General features: G+C 42.6%; 1 protein-coding gene across 6 annotated transcripts in view; it reads right to left on the minus strand.

Moving 5' to 3' along the window:
• The window catches only part of PPP2R1B (protein phosphatase 2 scaffold subunit Abeta), a 39,334-nt gene extending 24,139 nt beyond the window's left edge, over positions 1–15,195 (minus strand). For 4 of the 6 annotated variants that reach the window (XM_024254770.2, XM_054525050.2, XM_024254772.2 and 1 more), the window contains exons 1-10: positions 15,022–15,187; positions 14,070–14,160; positions 13,571–13,671; positions 9,583–9,815; positions 8,567–8,714; positions 4,092–4,247; positions 3,777–3,891; positions 3,297–3,367; positions 2,235–2,369; positions 1,242–1,415 (exon numbers count right to left, since the gene is read on the minus strand). In XM_024254770.2, the coding sequence (XP_024110538.1) occupies positions 1,242–1,415; positions 2,235–2,369; positions 3,297–3,367; positions 3,777–3,891; positions 4,092–4,247; positions 8,567–8,714; positions 9,583–9,815; positions 13,571–13,671; positions 14,070–14,160; positions 15,022–15,135 (1,338 nt within the window). In that variant the 5' untranslated portion in view covers positions 15,136–15,187. Of the gene's footprint in view, positions 1–1,241; positions 1,416–2,234; positions 2,370–3,296; positions 3,368–3,776; positions 3,892–4,091; positions 4,248–8,566; positions 8,715–9,582; positions 9,816–13,570; positions 13,672–14,069; positions 14,161–15,021 lie in introns of all 6 variants that reach the window. The other 2 variants (XM_024254769.3, XM_024254771.3) reach the window with 2 other exon arrangements.
• Positions 15,196–15,689: the final 494 nt, after the last annotated feature.

Genomic DNA, 15,689 nt, shown 5'->3' on the forward strand with positions numbered 1-15,689 from the left:
TTCGCCTCCTGGGTTCAAGCGATTCTCCTGCCTCGGCCTCCCGAGTAGCTGGTATTACAGGTGTGCACCTCCGTGCCCAGCTAGTTTTTGTATTTTTAGTAGAGATAGGGTTTCACCATGTTGGCCAGGCTGGTCTGGAACTCCTGGCCTCAAGTGATTCGCCTGCCTCTGCCTCCGAAAGTGCTGGGTTTACAAGTGTCAGCCACTGCGCCCGGCCTTTCAATACTTCTTTTCTATATAGTGATTCCTCAACTCCCTTTAATCAGAATGTAGGGCAAGTGGTACCTAGGGACATTTTGCTTAGAATACAAGGCAAACAGGGAAGTTTCCTTGAGCAAAAATCACAGCAGACTTACTCTAAAACCATAATCCCTTTTCTTCTCAGTTAAGTATTTCTTAAGTCACAAAGGCATTAAATATTATAAAATTTACATTATACATATCAAGAAACTGATCTTACTATTCTATGGTTTTTTCGATGGTGATGAGGTGAAATGTTTCTGTAATATAGATTAAGCATCCCAAATCCAAAAATCCAAAATGTGAAATGCTCCAAAATCCAAAACTTTTTGAGCACTGATATGATGCTCAAAGGAAATGTTCATTGGAGCATTCTGGACTTTGCATTTCTGAATTTGGGCTGCTCAACTAGTAAATATTTATAATGCAAATATTCCAAAATCCACTTCTGGTCCCAAACATGCTGGTCCCAGGCATACTTAGATGAGGGATACTCAACCTATACCTTTTTGTTAGAAATTTATGCACTAATAGGCCAGATGCAGTGGCTCACGCCTGTAATCCCAGCACTTTGGGAGGCTGAGGCGGGTGAATCACCTGAGGTCAGGAATTCAAGACCAGCCTGACCAATATGGTAAAACCCGATCTCTACTAAAAACAGAAGATTAGCTGGGTGTGGTGGCACATTCCTGTAATCCCAGCTGAGGGATTTGGGAGGCTGAGGCAGGAGAATCGCTTAAACCCAGGAGGCGGAGGTTGCAGTGAGCTGAGATTGCATCATTGCACTCCAGCCTGGGCAACAACAGCGAAACTCCATCTTAAAAAAAAAGAAATGTATGCACTAACAAACATAAAAACCATCCCATAGGTAACAAGAAGAAGGCCATACTTTCATGCATCTAAACAAACATAAGCATACAGGCTACTAGGCCTCCTACTTGCCATGGTAAATTGTCACTATCTGACACTGCCCTGCAGTTCATGGAGCAACACATACTCACCAGCTGGCCTGCCAGCAGCGGCATATACTCAATGATGGCCAGTCGGACCCTCCATTTGGCATCTTCTGCCAGCTCCACTATGGCAGGAAGGAGAGACTGAGAGAGCTGACGGATTCCAATCACTTCATTTACACAATCCAAATTGGAGATGATATTCAAACGAACTTCAGGACACTACAAGTACACAAGCCCCAAAAGACCACATATAAAAATCAAGTACTCTGCCCAACAGTCTCCTGTCAGGGTAAGATAAGAACTGCTAAGTAAGTTTTAAAATTATAAAGTATTGACTCAGGTTAAAAAAAAATGGATAATCTTGAAGAAATAATAGTGAGTATATAAATAACTCAAGGAACATAAATGATCTTAATCAGAAATTTCAATTAAAAGTATGTAAGACTAAAGACTACAAAAAAAGTCTGTAAGATGATAAAGAGCATAATCGCTGGAATTAAATCACATGCACTCAAATTTCAGATCTGTCATTGTTGAAAGACCTTGCTCAAGTTACTTTAACCCTCTGTGCCTCAGCTTTCTCATCCGTAAAATGGGATAATAAGACCTACCTCATAGGATTGTTGTGAGAATTACATGTAAAAATACATGCAAAGCACTAAGGCTCATGCTTGCCATGTAGTAATTACTCAGTAAATATTAGGTATCATTATAATTTTTGATACTATATTTAAAATTAAATAAATGAAACTTTTTAAACAAAGACACATTAGCTTTAAAGAAGCCAGGGAGTATAAAGCAAAAATCAGGTAAAGATGATAAACAGACATTTCTAGGTTTACTCTAATGGGTCCTTGTACCCACTTTCTGAGGAACCTAAAACCCCATACCCAAAATCACAGGTGTCATTGGTTTAAAATAAGTTATGATTTTTTTATCCATTTTCTTTTTGGGGGTTCTATTTTAGTGAAACCGTAAACCAAAATCAAATAAAATCAAATTACTATCAAAGGCAACAGAACATAAAGCAAGACCCACCTCATCCTTTAACTGAGCTAAAAAAAGAGGTAGAAGATGTTCAATGGTATTTTCTTTGCCCAAAATAGTAGACAATCCCATAATTACAGAAGCTAGAGCCGATTTGACATGTTGATTGGTATCGGATACTAATTCCTAAAATAAAATCAAAATTAAAAGCCTTTATTACAAGACAACAGAAACTTCCATACCATTATTCTGGGAGACAGAGTCTTGCTCCGTTGCCCAGGTTGGAGTGCAGTGGCGTGACTTTGGCTCACTGCAGCCTCACCCTCCCAGGCTCAAGCACTTCAGCCTCCAGAGTAGCTGGGTCTACAGACATGCACCACCAGGCCTGGCTAATTTTTTTTATTTTTTGCAGAGACAGGTTCTCACTACATTGCCAGGGCTGGTCTTGAACTCCTGGGTTCATGCAATCCTCTTACCTTGGCCTCTCAAAATGCTGGGATTACAGGTGTGAGCCACATGCCTGGCCTGAATTTTTTTTTTTTTTTTTTTTGAGACAGGTCTTACCCTGTCACCTAGGCTGGAGTGCAGTGGCATGATCATAGCTCACTGCCATCTCAACCTCCTGGGCTCAAGCAATCCTCCCACCTCAGACTCGCAAGTAGCTGGTACTACAGGTGCATGCCACCAGGCTCAACTAATTTTTGTATTTTTTGTAGCAATGGGGTCTCACTATGTTGCCCAGGCTGGTCTCAAACTCCTGGGCTCAAGAAATCCTCCCACTTCAGCCTCCCAAAGTGCTTGGATTACAGGCATGTACCACCATGCCCGACCCCAAGGAATTTAAAGACAGCACTATTTCAATATTGATTAGTTGATAATGTTTCCTCAGACTACTTGTTAGGTAACATAAACTTACGCACCAAAGAGCAGTTTACAATTACAATGGGCTAATAAGTGATGAATAACAATGTTGCACATTAACACATCTTCCCCATACATTCCTGTCAACCTTTAAACTCAAAGAGCTTTAAGGTAAACAAACAAAAAAAATGAGATTAAGGTTTACCTTCATATAAATCAGAGTGAAACAAAATAAACTAAAGTCAGGTTTACCTTTATATAAGGCAGAATTTGATTCATAATTATGGTCTCTCTATCTTCAATGGGCAAGTTTTCACCAAGTTCTAAAAGATAAATAGAAAAAAAGAATGCTTTCACAGGGCCATTTACAAAGAGCCAAATGAGGACATTTAACCAGGTTTATCAATAATTTCAATTAAATTATATGTTTAAGCAAATAAGGAAAACAGCTCTTGTTCTAAATAAACCTTTTCGTGAAATCTCTATGCCATTGCGTATCACACCAATCCAACCTGAAAGGCATTTTTTTTTACAAAAACAAGACAAAATGATTTCTTGGTTTTAAATATAAAGGGACTATCTTTATGTGACAATGTAACATTTCCACACACTGAAAACATCCCTATGTATTTTAAAAACATATTCTAGAACAAAAAACATGCAAAATTGACTAACAAAAAAAATACACCAAAATGAATGACACATGTTCCAACATAAATTGAACTCCTTAACCTTTTACTTTGTGGGCAGCAGCCGCCCGGACTTCAGCTTCACAGTCTTTAAGTAGGTTCTGAAAGGCGGGGATGAGGTCATTTAGGGTGATTTTAGGACCCATGGCTTTCTGGAGCTATAAAACAATTTGAATGGGTTTTAATGTATACTAACAAAAGAATTAACAAGAACAAAACAAAATTGTGCAATCTGTAAGTACATATTTTTGCCACAGCACTTCCCACTGAAAAGAATTAATCCAGAAACTTTGGGTACAATAGCAAATCTATGGGTTTTCAGGTTTATTTCCTTAGTACTTAAAAATGATCATTTTACCTCTGAAAATTTGTCAGCCACCATATAGCGAACTCGCCAAGATTTATCTTCTGCTGCTTGTCGAAGTGTAGGCATCACCAAAGTCTCAAGGTCATCCTGAGACAATAACTGGGCAATACTGACACAAGCTTCCACAGCAAGAAGACGCACTGAATCCTAAAGGAACAAAATTTCTGTAATTCAGACATTTACTGAGACCCATGGGGAACTGCTGTGGGGTGGTGCGAGTGTTTAAAAAAATAAACACCACCAAGACTGCCACACCTTATATAGTTTCACGTCTTGGCATCTTTTTTTTTTTTTTGAGACAGGGTCTCACTCTGTCACCCAGATTGGAGTGCAGTGGCACAATCTCGGCTCATTGCAACATCCACCTCCCAGGCTCAAGCGATTCTCCTGCCTCAGCCTCCCGAGTAGCTGGGATTACAGGCAGGAGCCACCAAGCTGGCTAATTTTTGTGTTTTTAGTAGAGACAGGGTTTCACCATGTTGGCCAGCCTGGTCTCAAACTCCTGACCTCAAATGATCCACCCGCCTCAGCCTCCCAAAGTGCTGGGATTACAAGCGCAAGCCACTGTGCCTGGCCATGTATTTACATCTTGAAAGAGCCGCTCCCGGCCGGGCCCAGTGGCTCACGCCTGTAATCCCGCACTTTGGGAGACTGAGGCAGGCGGATCACGAGGTCAGGAGAGTGAGACCATCCTGGCTAACACGGTGAAACCCCATCTCTACTGAAAATACAAAAAAAATTAGCCAGGCATGGTGGCGGGTGCCTGTAGTCCCAGCTACTCAGGAGGCTGAGGCAGGAGAATGGTGTGAACCCAGGAGGCGGAGCTTGCAGTGAGCCAAGACTGCGCCACTGCACTCCAGCCTGGGCGACAGAGTGACACTCTGTCTCAAAAAAAAAAAAAAAAAAGGGAAAAAAAAAAAAAAAGAAAGAGCTGCTCCCTTTGCCTGGAATGGCATGTCAAAGTCATAAAGATAGAAATGACTTTGTACTATGAGTAAACAGCAAAGTAATCACCGTGGCTAGAATGCAGAGTTTCTATAAAGGAAATGAAAATTTTAAAATTAAGTTAAAAAAAAATGTTAATGATGCCGTCAAAGCCTTACTATAACAGAAAGTTGAGGGATAAAAATGAAAAGAATACTTGTACAAGTTATTTATAACAGATTAGGACAAAGGTAGAGAACAGGAGTAAAGGAAATCACTTAGAAAGCTTAGTTTTCAAAAAACTCAGATCAGGGTGGCAGTAACAGGAGTGTAGGCAGCATAAGATGATGACTTGGAAAGAAATGCACAGAACAATTAAAAGTTAGAAATCAAAAACAAAAATCAGTTGGATTTAAATGTTGAAGATCAAGGACAGAATAACTTTGAGGAAGCTGTGGCTAGAAAAACATAGAAATTAGAAAAGTATGGGATTAATGAACTCAACTTTCCAAATGTAAACAGCCAATGTCAACGTGACACCTATGTCCTTTGAGCAAGTGGAAAATACATAATTAAGACAAATCAATGAGGGGCCAGGCGCGGTGGCTCATGCCTGCAATCCCAGCACTTTGGGAGGCCGAGGCAGGCGGATTACCTGAGGTCAGGAGTTCAACACCAGCCTGGCCAACATGGTGAAACCCCATCTCTACTAAAAATACAAAAATTAGCGAGGCGTGGTGGCACGTGCCTGTAATCCCAGCTACTCAGGTGGCTGAGGCAGCAGAATTGCTTGAACCCAGGAGGCAGAGGCTGCAGTGAGCTCAGATCGCGCCACTGCACTCCAGCCTGGGTGACAGAGCAAGACTCCAACTCAAAAAAAACACCGAAAAAAAAGAAAAATCAATGAGAAATTAGAAATTGAGACTGTAGATTTGTATATTATACATATATAGGTAGAATCTTAATACATGTAAACATCAGCACCCAGGAGAAATAGGTAAAAAATTTTAAGTGTGTACAATAACAGTTATGTATATACGTATACATATACTTGAGAGACATAACAGTGACTCCAATTTCCAAAATATTACAAACCTTAGAAACTGTATATCAACAATAATTGACTATATGCCAAAGACACACACATTCCTCTGCATGCAAGTGCACAGGCTAAAAAAGACAGGACTAAGTTCTTGGTAGTGACTACACAGATATTTTTGGATTTTGAAAATGATGCTAAATCATGGGACTGCTAATCAACTACTGAAATATAAGCTAATACATATTTGTTAAAAAATTACTTCTCTGGTCAGGTGCAATGGCTCACACCTGTAATCCCAGCACTTTGGGAGGCCAAGGTGGACAGATCACAAGGTCAGCAGTTCGAGACCAGCCTACCCAACACAGTGAAACCCCATCTCTACTGAAAATACAAAAAATTAGCCAGGCATGGTGGCAGGCGCCTGTAATTCCAGCTACTCGGGAAGCTGAGGCAGGAGAATCACCTGAACCCGGGAGGCAGGGGTTGCAGTGAGCTGAGATCATGCTATTGTACTCCAGCCTGGGCGACAGGAGTGAAACTCCATCTCAAAAAAAAAAAAAAAAAAATTTACTTCTCTTCCAGAACTTCGTTTTCTCTCCTATACCTGTTCCTCCTCCCAGAATTTTCTCCATCTTAATGATGACACCATCATCCACCCAGTTGCTCAAGCAAAAAATCTAGGAGATCTTGATTCCTCTCCCACTCATCCAATCCAATAATACTAACCTATTGATCCCACTTCCAAACTGACATCCAGATCCTTTCCATCTTCACTACCACCCTATTACCATCATCATCTCATGCTGAGACTTGAAATGTGGCTGGTACACATTATTTACACTCAAATAATAAGATTTTGGAAAATTTTGGTCGAATACAAATATTGTTAATTTCACCTATTTCTTTTTACTTTTAAAAACATGGCCAGTAGAAAACTTAAGCTTACATTAGATTTCTGTTGAAAAGCACTGTTTTAAACTATAACGTTTAGGTAATAAAAGTGCAAAGAAGGCCAGGCATGGTGGCTCACGCCTGTAATCCCAGCACTTTGGGAGGCCAAGGTGGGTGGATCACAAGGTCAAGAGATGGAGACCATCCTGGTCAACATGGTGTGAAACCCCGTCTCTACTAAAAATACAAAAGTTAGCTTGGCGTGGTGGCATGTCCCTGTAGTCCTAGCTACTTGGGAGGCTGAGGCAGGAGAATCGCTTGAACCCAGGAGGCAGAGGTTGCAGAAAGCCGAGACTGCACCACCGCACTCCAGCCTGGTGACAGAGTGAGACTCCTTTAAAAAAAAAAAAAAAGAAAAAAAAAAAGTGCAAAGAAAACTAAGGCTGTGCTTACCATAAAAGTCAGAATAATGTTACTCTTAAGGAAACAGAGTGGCAAGTGGAGGAGGAAGGAGAGATTGTTTGAAAGGGAATCCACGGAGGGATTCCGGGATAGTGGCTGTCAAAGTGATGTCTCCTATCATAGGTGATCGTTAACAAGTTGGTATTACCTTCTAATAGTTCATTAAGTTATACATTTGTTTTGTATATTTATTATTAGAATAAAAATTCTAATAATTTTTAAAATTATTTTGAAAGTAGGATTTAGATCTTTAGATTTAGGATCTGAAAATGAGACATTAATATGTGTCCTGGGGCTTGTGGTCCTGTACACATGAAGCAATCTTAGGGCAGGCAACATGCAAATTAAAAGCCCAAAAGGACTATTCTAGAGTCCAGGAACTCTGGGAGCTGATCCTATTAAGCACCATTACAGAGAAGCGGTACAGCCTAGCTGTGAAGGGCACAAATTCTGGAGCCAAACCACCTAGATTCAAATTCTGACTCCACTACTGCTAACTATGCAAACTTGAGCAAGTTACTTAAACTTTCTGTGCCTTTGTTTTCCAATGTGTAAAATGGGCTATCTCATGGGGCTGTTGTAAAGACTAAATTACTTAATACACATAATTATTTAAAGGCAGAGAAAAATTAAGTACTTCATTTGGATGTTTGCTAGTTTTATTGTTATTTCTACACCAAAGAGATCTAGATCTTCAGAACTGAATACGATTATGTGAAGTAATCCCATACACTACTATAGAAGAAGCAGAGAGTCAAACAGCTTTCCTAACACAGTCTAAGCTTATTTATCTGAAAAGTCAAAAATTCCAGGAAACATTACTCCCTCATATTACAATACAGCCGGCAATTCCCAAAGGTATGTTACCCTCCATGCAGCTTTGGTCTTCCTTTCTAATTATGGCTCCCATTTCCTCTCTGACTCCCCGCTCTTTTAACAGCTACTAATGTAAGAGAGAAATCATGGTCTGGTTAAGAAAGAAACATAAGAACATTGAGATGAGCATGTTACACTTTAACCAGGCCAGAATCAGCACTAATTCTGCAAAAAGAATCCTAACAAGAAAACTAAAACTCCCCAAAGAAATTCTGAAAATTTAGAGGAAAGGAGCATATCTGTGTCCCTTAAATACTAAGAGTTAGTTTACCTGTTCATCTGAAGCTAGATTAGTGAACAGTGGAACAATTTCACTTTTCACATTGTCTAATTCCAAAACTTTTGCAAATTCACCCAATTTGGAAGCAGCAGCACGTCGTACCATTGGTGTGTCATCTGAGCACAAGGAACGGAATTGCCTGCAACATAAAACAATGAAGGTATTTCCCATCAAATAACACTGACAAAACCTGCCCCATACACACAAACAGACTTTTAGAGGTTTTATCTTACAATAATCAGTGACTAAGCTTCTACTCATAGAAGTAACAAAAATAAAACATATTCAACTGGATAATAAAAAATGACATCATAGGCCAGGCATGGTGCCTCACACCTGTAATCAAAGCACTTTGGGAGGCCCAGGTAGGAGGACTGCTTGAGGCCAGGAATTGAAAGCAGATTGGGCAACATAGCAAGACCCTATCTATACCCCAAAAATATTTTTCTTGTTGTTGTGGGGGGGGCTCAAGTGAACCTCCCACCTCAGCCTTCTGAGTAGCTAGGAATACAGGCGGGTCCCACTATGCCCAGCTAATTTTTTTTTTCTTTTTAGTAGAGACAAGGTCTCACTATGTTGCTCAAGCTGGTCTTGAACTCCTGAGTTCAAGCAATCCTGCCACCTCAGCCTCTCAAAGTGCTGGGATTACAAGCATGAGCCACTGCATCCAGCCAGAAATTTTTTTTAAAAATTAGCCAGGCACAGTAGTGTATGTCGGTAGTCCTAGCTACTTGGAGGCTGAGGCTGGAGGATCACTTACGCACAAGAGTTCAAGGTTGCAGTGAGCTATGATTGTGCCACCACACTCCAGCCTAGACAACAGAGCAAGACCTTATCTCTCAAAAAAAAAAAAAAGATGTCATAAATCCTACTATCCTAGTATCAGCCACTCATTGGTAACAAGGTACTATGTAAATTGTCAGCTACAAGTCCCCAGTAATCCCAAATAACTCATAGCTTACTGCCTGATTTCTGCTTTAACAAGGCAAAAAAATACCATAGCTTACTGTCTGATTTCTGCTTTAACAGCATTTGACGCCCTGGGATAGCAAACACTGAACAAACCACATGCAGATGTGCGAGAGGTGAACCAATCCCCACTTGCTAGGCGTTTCACCAGAGGTACAAAATAAGCTTCCAGAGCAACAGGAGTATGCTCCTGGGATATTTGTCTCAGGGACTCCACAGCCTTGTCACGAACAACAGTCTCTTCCACAGTTGCCAGATTTTCCAAAGGAGGCTGAATGGATTAAAAAGGAAAACCAGAGAAGAAAACTTATTGAATCAGGTTAGAAACAGATAATCACCTTTTAAAATGACTGAAGGGAGGTGGTACACGTAACCAGAATGTTAGCTGCATCATACCAAATGGTTACTTTCAGCTCACACAGTGATAACATATGGTGCGGCCAACCGACTTCTACAGAAGACACGACTTCTGTAGAAAAGCCAAGATCTCGTGTCCCAGATGGCAGTTCCCAGATGGTGTCTACAAATGACACAGTGTAAGAGACTTGACACAATATTAATATTACTGTGAGCTGAATCACTAGGTTTAAAAGATACATAGCCAAATTCAGACAGGATCGTGTCTATTTCCTCAAGAGTAAGTACAAAACTATGACCAATGTTAGGCACCACAAATACAGGATAACAGCTTGTCAGGTCACTGAGTCCACAGCCTTCTCAGCATCATTCCACCATTCTCAGAGGTGCAAGCAACCCTTATCCACCATCTCCATCCCATCCTTTTATCCAACCTATAAAATGCTGAGTGCAAAATTGCTTTTTTCAGAACACATTCAGCAACTTTCCATTAGCCATAGGGCAGAAAGGAGTTTCTGACAGAACAATCAAGTGAAAACTAGAGATTGGCCGGGCACGGTGGCTCACACCTGTAATCCCAGCCCTCGGGAGGCCGAGGTGGGCAGATCACTTGAGGTCAGGAGCTCGAGACCAGCCTGGCCAACATGGTGGAACCCTGTCTCTACCAAAAAATACAAAAATCAGCCAGACATGGTGGCACACGCCTGTAAACCCAGCTTACTCAGGAGGCTGAGGCATGAGAATCACTTGAACCCGGGAGGCAGAAGTTGCAGTGAGCCGAGATTGTGCCACTGCACTTGAGCCTGGGTGACAGAGTGAGACTCTTGTCTCAAGAAAAAAAAAGTAAAGTACAGAGATGGTAGGACACCTTGCTCATAGCTTTAGAAATAAAAGAAGCCAAACGGGGTGGATGGTCTGGATTAAGAGCAGTAACTGAATATGGCATGACCTAGTAAAAAGTGTAAACAGGCTGACTCTCTGAACCTCTGCCTTACTGAGTTTGCATGTAGTCCGTGGTAGATTCTACACATGCCATGAGCTACAGATTTTAAAGCATAAAACCCACATATAGAACTAACCAAGAGTGAAACAGAAGCATAATGAGTTAAAGAAAAGAAGTGTGTCTAATAATATATTTTAAAAATTGTTTGATACACACAGGTAGACAGTATTCAGCTTTCCTAGAAGGTATTTCAGAAACTCATTGAAAATATACTGTTTCTCACTTGCCAAGGCATTTCATGATCTGTCCCCTGCCTACTGTAACCCCCTCTCGTGCAGTACCACTGGATAATAGCTATCATTACTACAGGATGAGGCCATGCTCCTGAGAACTGCTTATGAGTGGTCTCTTGATTTGAACTCTGCCTGGCCCTTGATGACCACTCTGCCTACCCAGCCTCAACACTTCACACTCCAGCAGTTCTTTTTTTTTTTTTTTAAGAGACAGGGTCTTGCTATGTTGCCCAGGCTGAAGTGCAGTGGCACAATCATGGCTCAGTGCGGCCTCGGACTCCTCGTCCTTCTGCCTCAGCCGCCCCAGTAGCTAGGACTCAGACACATGACATCATGCCCAGCTATTTTTTTTTTAAGTGTTGGGGTTTCACTATGTTGCCCAGGCTGATCTTGAACTCCTGGCCTCAAGCAATCCACCTGCTGCTTTGGCCTCCCAAGGCAAGGATTACAGGTGTGAGCCACCACACCCAGCCACACTCCAGCAGTTTTGAACCCAGCCTGTTTCATGCTCCCAAGCCTCTGAAACTCATTTTTTCAATACATTATTATTGGTGTATTCTAGCATTGAGGACACAGAAGAAACAAAGCAGACAAGGTTCCTCACTCTAGTAGCATTTACATTCTAATGGAGTAAGACAACAATCAATCAAGAAAACAAGTAGATGGTGATGAGTACTCTATAGAAAAAAGGAGTAGGATGATGTGGTAAGGGATGACTGGGAGGCTATTTTAAGTTGAGTGGTTGGGGAAAACCTCCCTGAGGAGACGCATTGAAGTTGATCCCTGAATGACAAGGAGCCAGCCACAGAAAGCTTGAAAGAGCTTTTCATTAGAGGGAAGACCTAGGGCAAAGGTCCTAAGGGAATAATGAGCTTGGTTAGTTCAAAAAACAGAAAGATGACCAACGTGAATGGAAGAGGTTATCAAGGCCTTTTGCAGTCTGTTCCCTGCCTACTGTGACCTCTTCTCATGCAGTACCACTGGGCATATGATAATCCTACAGAGGCGGGTCATAAAAAGCCTTGTAAGCTAAGGTACAGAATTTGGATTTTCTAAGAGCTATGGCAGAGAGTGAGCCATCTGCTGGGTGATGTGAACTGTAAGAGTCGGGTGAGAGGCAAGTGGAAAGCATTGTTAGGAAGCTACTACAACAATCTAGAGGAAAGAAGACAGTCTGGACTGGGCTGGTAATAGGAGGGATGGAAGAAAGTGGACTTATTTGAAATATACGTAGACTCTATAGGAATTACTAATAGATTAGATGTGGGGAACAAGGCAAAGAGGATTCAAGAATATATTCTAGGTTTTGGCTTGTGCAAGTGGGAAGATAGTGACACCATTTACTGAAGTGGAACAACTAAATGAGAGGTGTATTTGGGGGATAAAACTTAAGTTTTGTTTTGAGTATGTTAAGTTTGAAATACCTGTTTGACATACAAGTAGAAAAAAGCATAGGCCTATATACATAGACAGAAAAAAAATCTCTCTCTCTCTCTCTCTCTCTATATATATATATTCATACTTATCTATTAATCAATCTACCTCAGGAGTTCCATGGAAAAGTCACAACTAGAGATAGAAATCACAAGAATCAGTATTACATATCCAGTATTGAAAGCTCTGACACATACACCCCTACCTTGTCCAACCGTTGAATTCCTGGTCATCCTTTAAAACCTAGTTCAGACATCATCTCCCAAGGTCTTCCCTGATCACCCGGAGTGAATCCCTTTCTCCCCTCTATTATGTGGGTATTTTGTGGGTACTTATATCTTTCCATTTAAGACTGCACAGTAATTATTTGCTGACACATAAAGGCAAGGACCTCATTCGATTCATTTTGTTGGTCATTTTTTTTTTTAAGAGATGGGGGTCTATGCTGCTCAGGCTGGATTCAAACTCCTGGGCTCAAGTGATCCTCCAGTCTCAGCCTCCTGAGTAGCTGGTACTACAGGCTTGTGCCACCAAGCCCCCTCACATTGGTCTTCTTCAACATTAACATTGTAAACTATGATGTGTCTGATAAAGTAGACTCTCAATAAATGTCAATTAAATTGAACTAAATTCATCAAACTCACAAAGTCAGAAGCAAAAGTTAAACTGACAAAGACAAAATGCTGCTAGGTGAGAATTAAGACTTCCAACATCGTGCGGGGGAACCATAAGAACAATCAAACCCTTTTTCTCCCTACATCTAAACTAATAAGTCTACAGACGCAGAAAAGAAGGACGAAGTTCTCTTATTTACAGAAAAAAAAAAAGGAATTGAGTGCAAAGTGCCTACAGTACTTATTCTCTCAATGACTAACATTATGACTATCTGCCCATAAAAAAATCTGCATAAAAAATGCTGCAGTGTGTCTATCACCAAACAATGTATCATTTATACTGCAAAAGTTGTAGAAGGAGGGTAGGCAGCTTATAAATACTCACCAGCAGACAGTGGGCAAAGTCAGGACCTCCCACTAGGCCAGTGAAATTTCCCAGCTGCTCAGCAAGAGCTAATAGTACCTCATCTTCATCATAAATTGTATCTGGAAGTGACAACAACAGGGACTCATCAACATGGATAGCTCTCCCACAGCTGGACACTGACACAAAACTAGGAACAGATTCACTATGCGATCAGGAAGGTGACCCAGTCAAAATCCTAACAGCATTTTCTTCCTTCTCCTCAATCAACCGTCTTCCTGGATCTGTTTTGCACAACGAATTAGAAATTCATACTCCCGTATCAATTACTTTCCCAATAGCTAAATGGTTGATGTTTGAATATATCTAGCCACAACTAACAATATACTCTGTTCTGTTTCTTTTGCACAAAAAACACCTGGCTCATTTTAATGTGGGTAACAAACTCTAAAAAAGTCAGTGTTGAAAGCTACTGGAAAATGGAATGTCCCTGCCTTTCTTTAAACAAAGATTCACATACCTGTAAGAAATGGCAACAATTCACTTCGCGTCCTTTCTACTCCAAGTGCTAGGGCAATTGTTGATAACTTCTTAATACTGTTGAGTCGGAGCTTCAGAAAAAAAAGTAAAAAGAACAATGTAAAGAAACGGTTGAATTTAGATCAAAAGACAAAAGGTGCTAACAGGTGAAATAATGACACAGGGTTAAGAATGAAGATAGCCTTTCATTTAGATTTTACTGTTAAGGAAGCTCATAGGGACTTCCAAAAAGAAGTGTAACTCGGCCTCACTAGCCGGCGGAAGATTTCCTAGGAGAAACACTCAGAAGGGACCGGAAGAGAAATGAATGAAAGACAATACAACACCTAGGAAGTAAGATAATTTTAAAAAGAGAGCACTTTGGCAGTGGTGAAGCAGGTGAAACGGTTGAATACAACACCTGTGGTTTCAAAGAAAACTTCCCGCAGAGCGGATACAACGACTCGTCCAAGTTAATCGGCCATCCCACCCCCGCTTTCTACCCAACAAGCCGAGCCAGTTCCAAGCCGAGATGAAGAGATTCCGAGGCACTTCAAAGGGCTTCTGGGCATCCCGCGCCCCTCAGCCGCTCCAGCCCCGTCTCGGCCGGGCACCGCGCTTCTCCTGCTCCCTCGCCTACGAGACGCGGCCACCTCACGGCCCGGATGGGGCGCCCAGGCGGGAAGCGGGTTCCCCGACAACCGCCCTGGAAGGGCAAGGCTCCGGGCGAACGCCTCAGGGGGTCCGAAGCAGGGGTACTAGAGAGGTACCCGGGAGGGTCGGGGCGTGTCACCACAGCCCCTCGCGGACCATTCCCCGCCTCCCCTTCAAGTTTCTACTACGAGTCCGGCTCATTCAGTACCCCGGCCACCCCCACCGCGGCGCAGGCCTTCCCCCTTCTCTACCACGCGACCAGCCGGTCTCGCCTCGGCTCCCCGGCCTCAGTCCAGTACCTGCACGTCTTCATTGCGGAGCTCGTCGATTAAAACCGCAATTGGGTATAGCGAATCATCTCCATCTCCACCCGCTGCTCCTGGGCCGGTCCCGAGCCCCGATGCGTCCGCCATGTTCTTTCTCCTCCTGCTGCTGGTCACCGCCTCCCGCCCCGCGCCCAGGCCCCGCCCCGCGCCCAGGCCCCGCCCCGCGCCCAGGCAGTAGGGACGAAGGCCGCCACGCGGGTTTAGCCGAGGTCGGGGAGCTGAGTTTCTGTCCCGATGATTAAGGCTCCCTTCCGACCCCCACTGCAGGAGTTGTAGGTCTGAACTCAAGAAGACGGGTGGGCTGAGAAAGCGAATGGAACCCCTGCGTCCTTTCCCCAGCCGAAAGAAACAGGGACAGGGATTCATCCAGCTCGTTGTAGTCTGAAGGGGCCAGGAACCTGAGTGATCTGTGCTGTGCCCTCTTAAGACTCAGGCGGACCAAAGAGAGTGCCCGAGGCCAGGAGGAAAAAGGCTTTAGCACCTCCCCTGACTTCTTCCTGGCCCTGAGCCACTGGATCTCCAGCCCCAATTTCTCCGCTCAGCCTCAAACTTCCACAGAACCCCTCCACCTCTTCCCGCGGCCCGTTCTCCAGAATGGTATCTGGCTCCTGCTCCGTAAGACAAATAACGCGGGCGGTGAG

This window comes from Pongo abelii, chromosome 9 (genome assembly GCF_028885655.2).
Source record: "Pongo abelii isolate AG06213 chromosome 9, NHGRI_mPonAbe1-v2.0_pri, whole genome shotgun sequence".
In the NCBI taxonomy this organism is placed as follows: Eukaryota; Metazoa; Chordata; class Mammalia; order Primates; family Hominidae; genus Pongo; species Pongo abelii.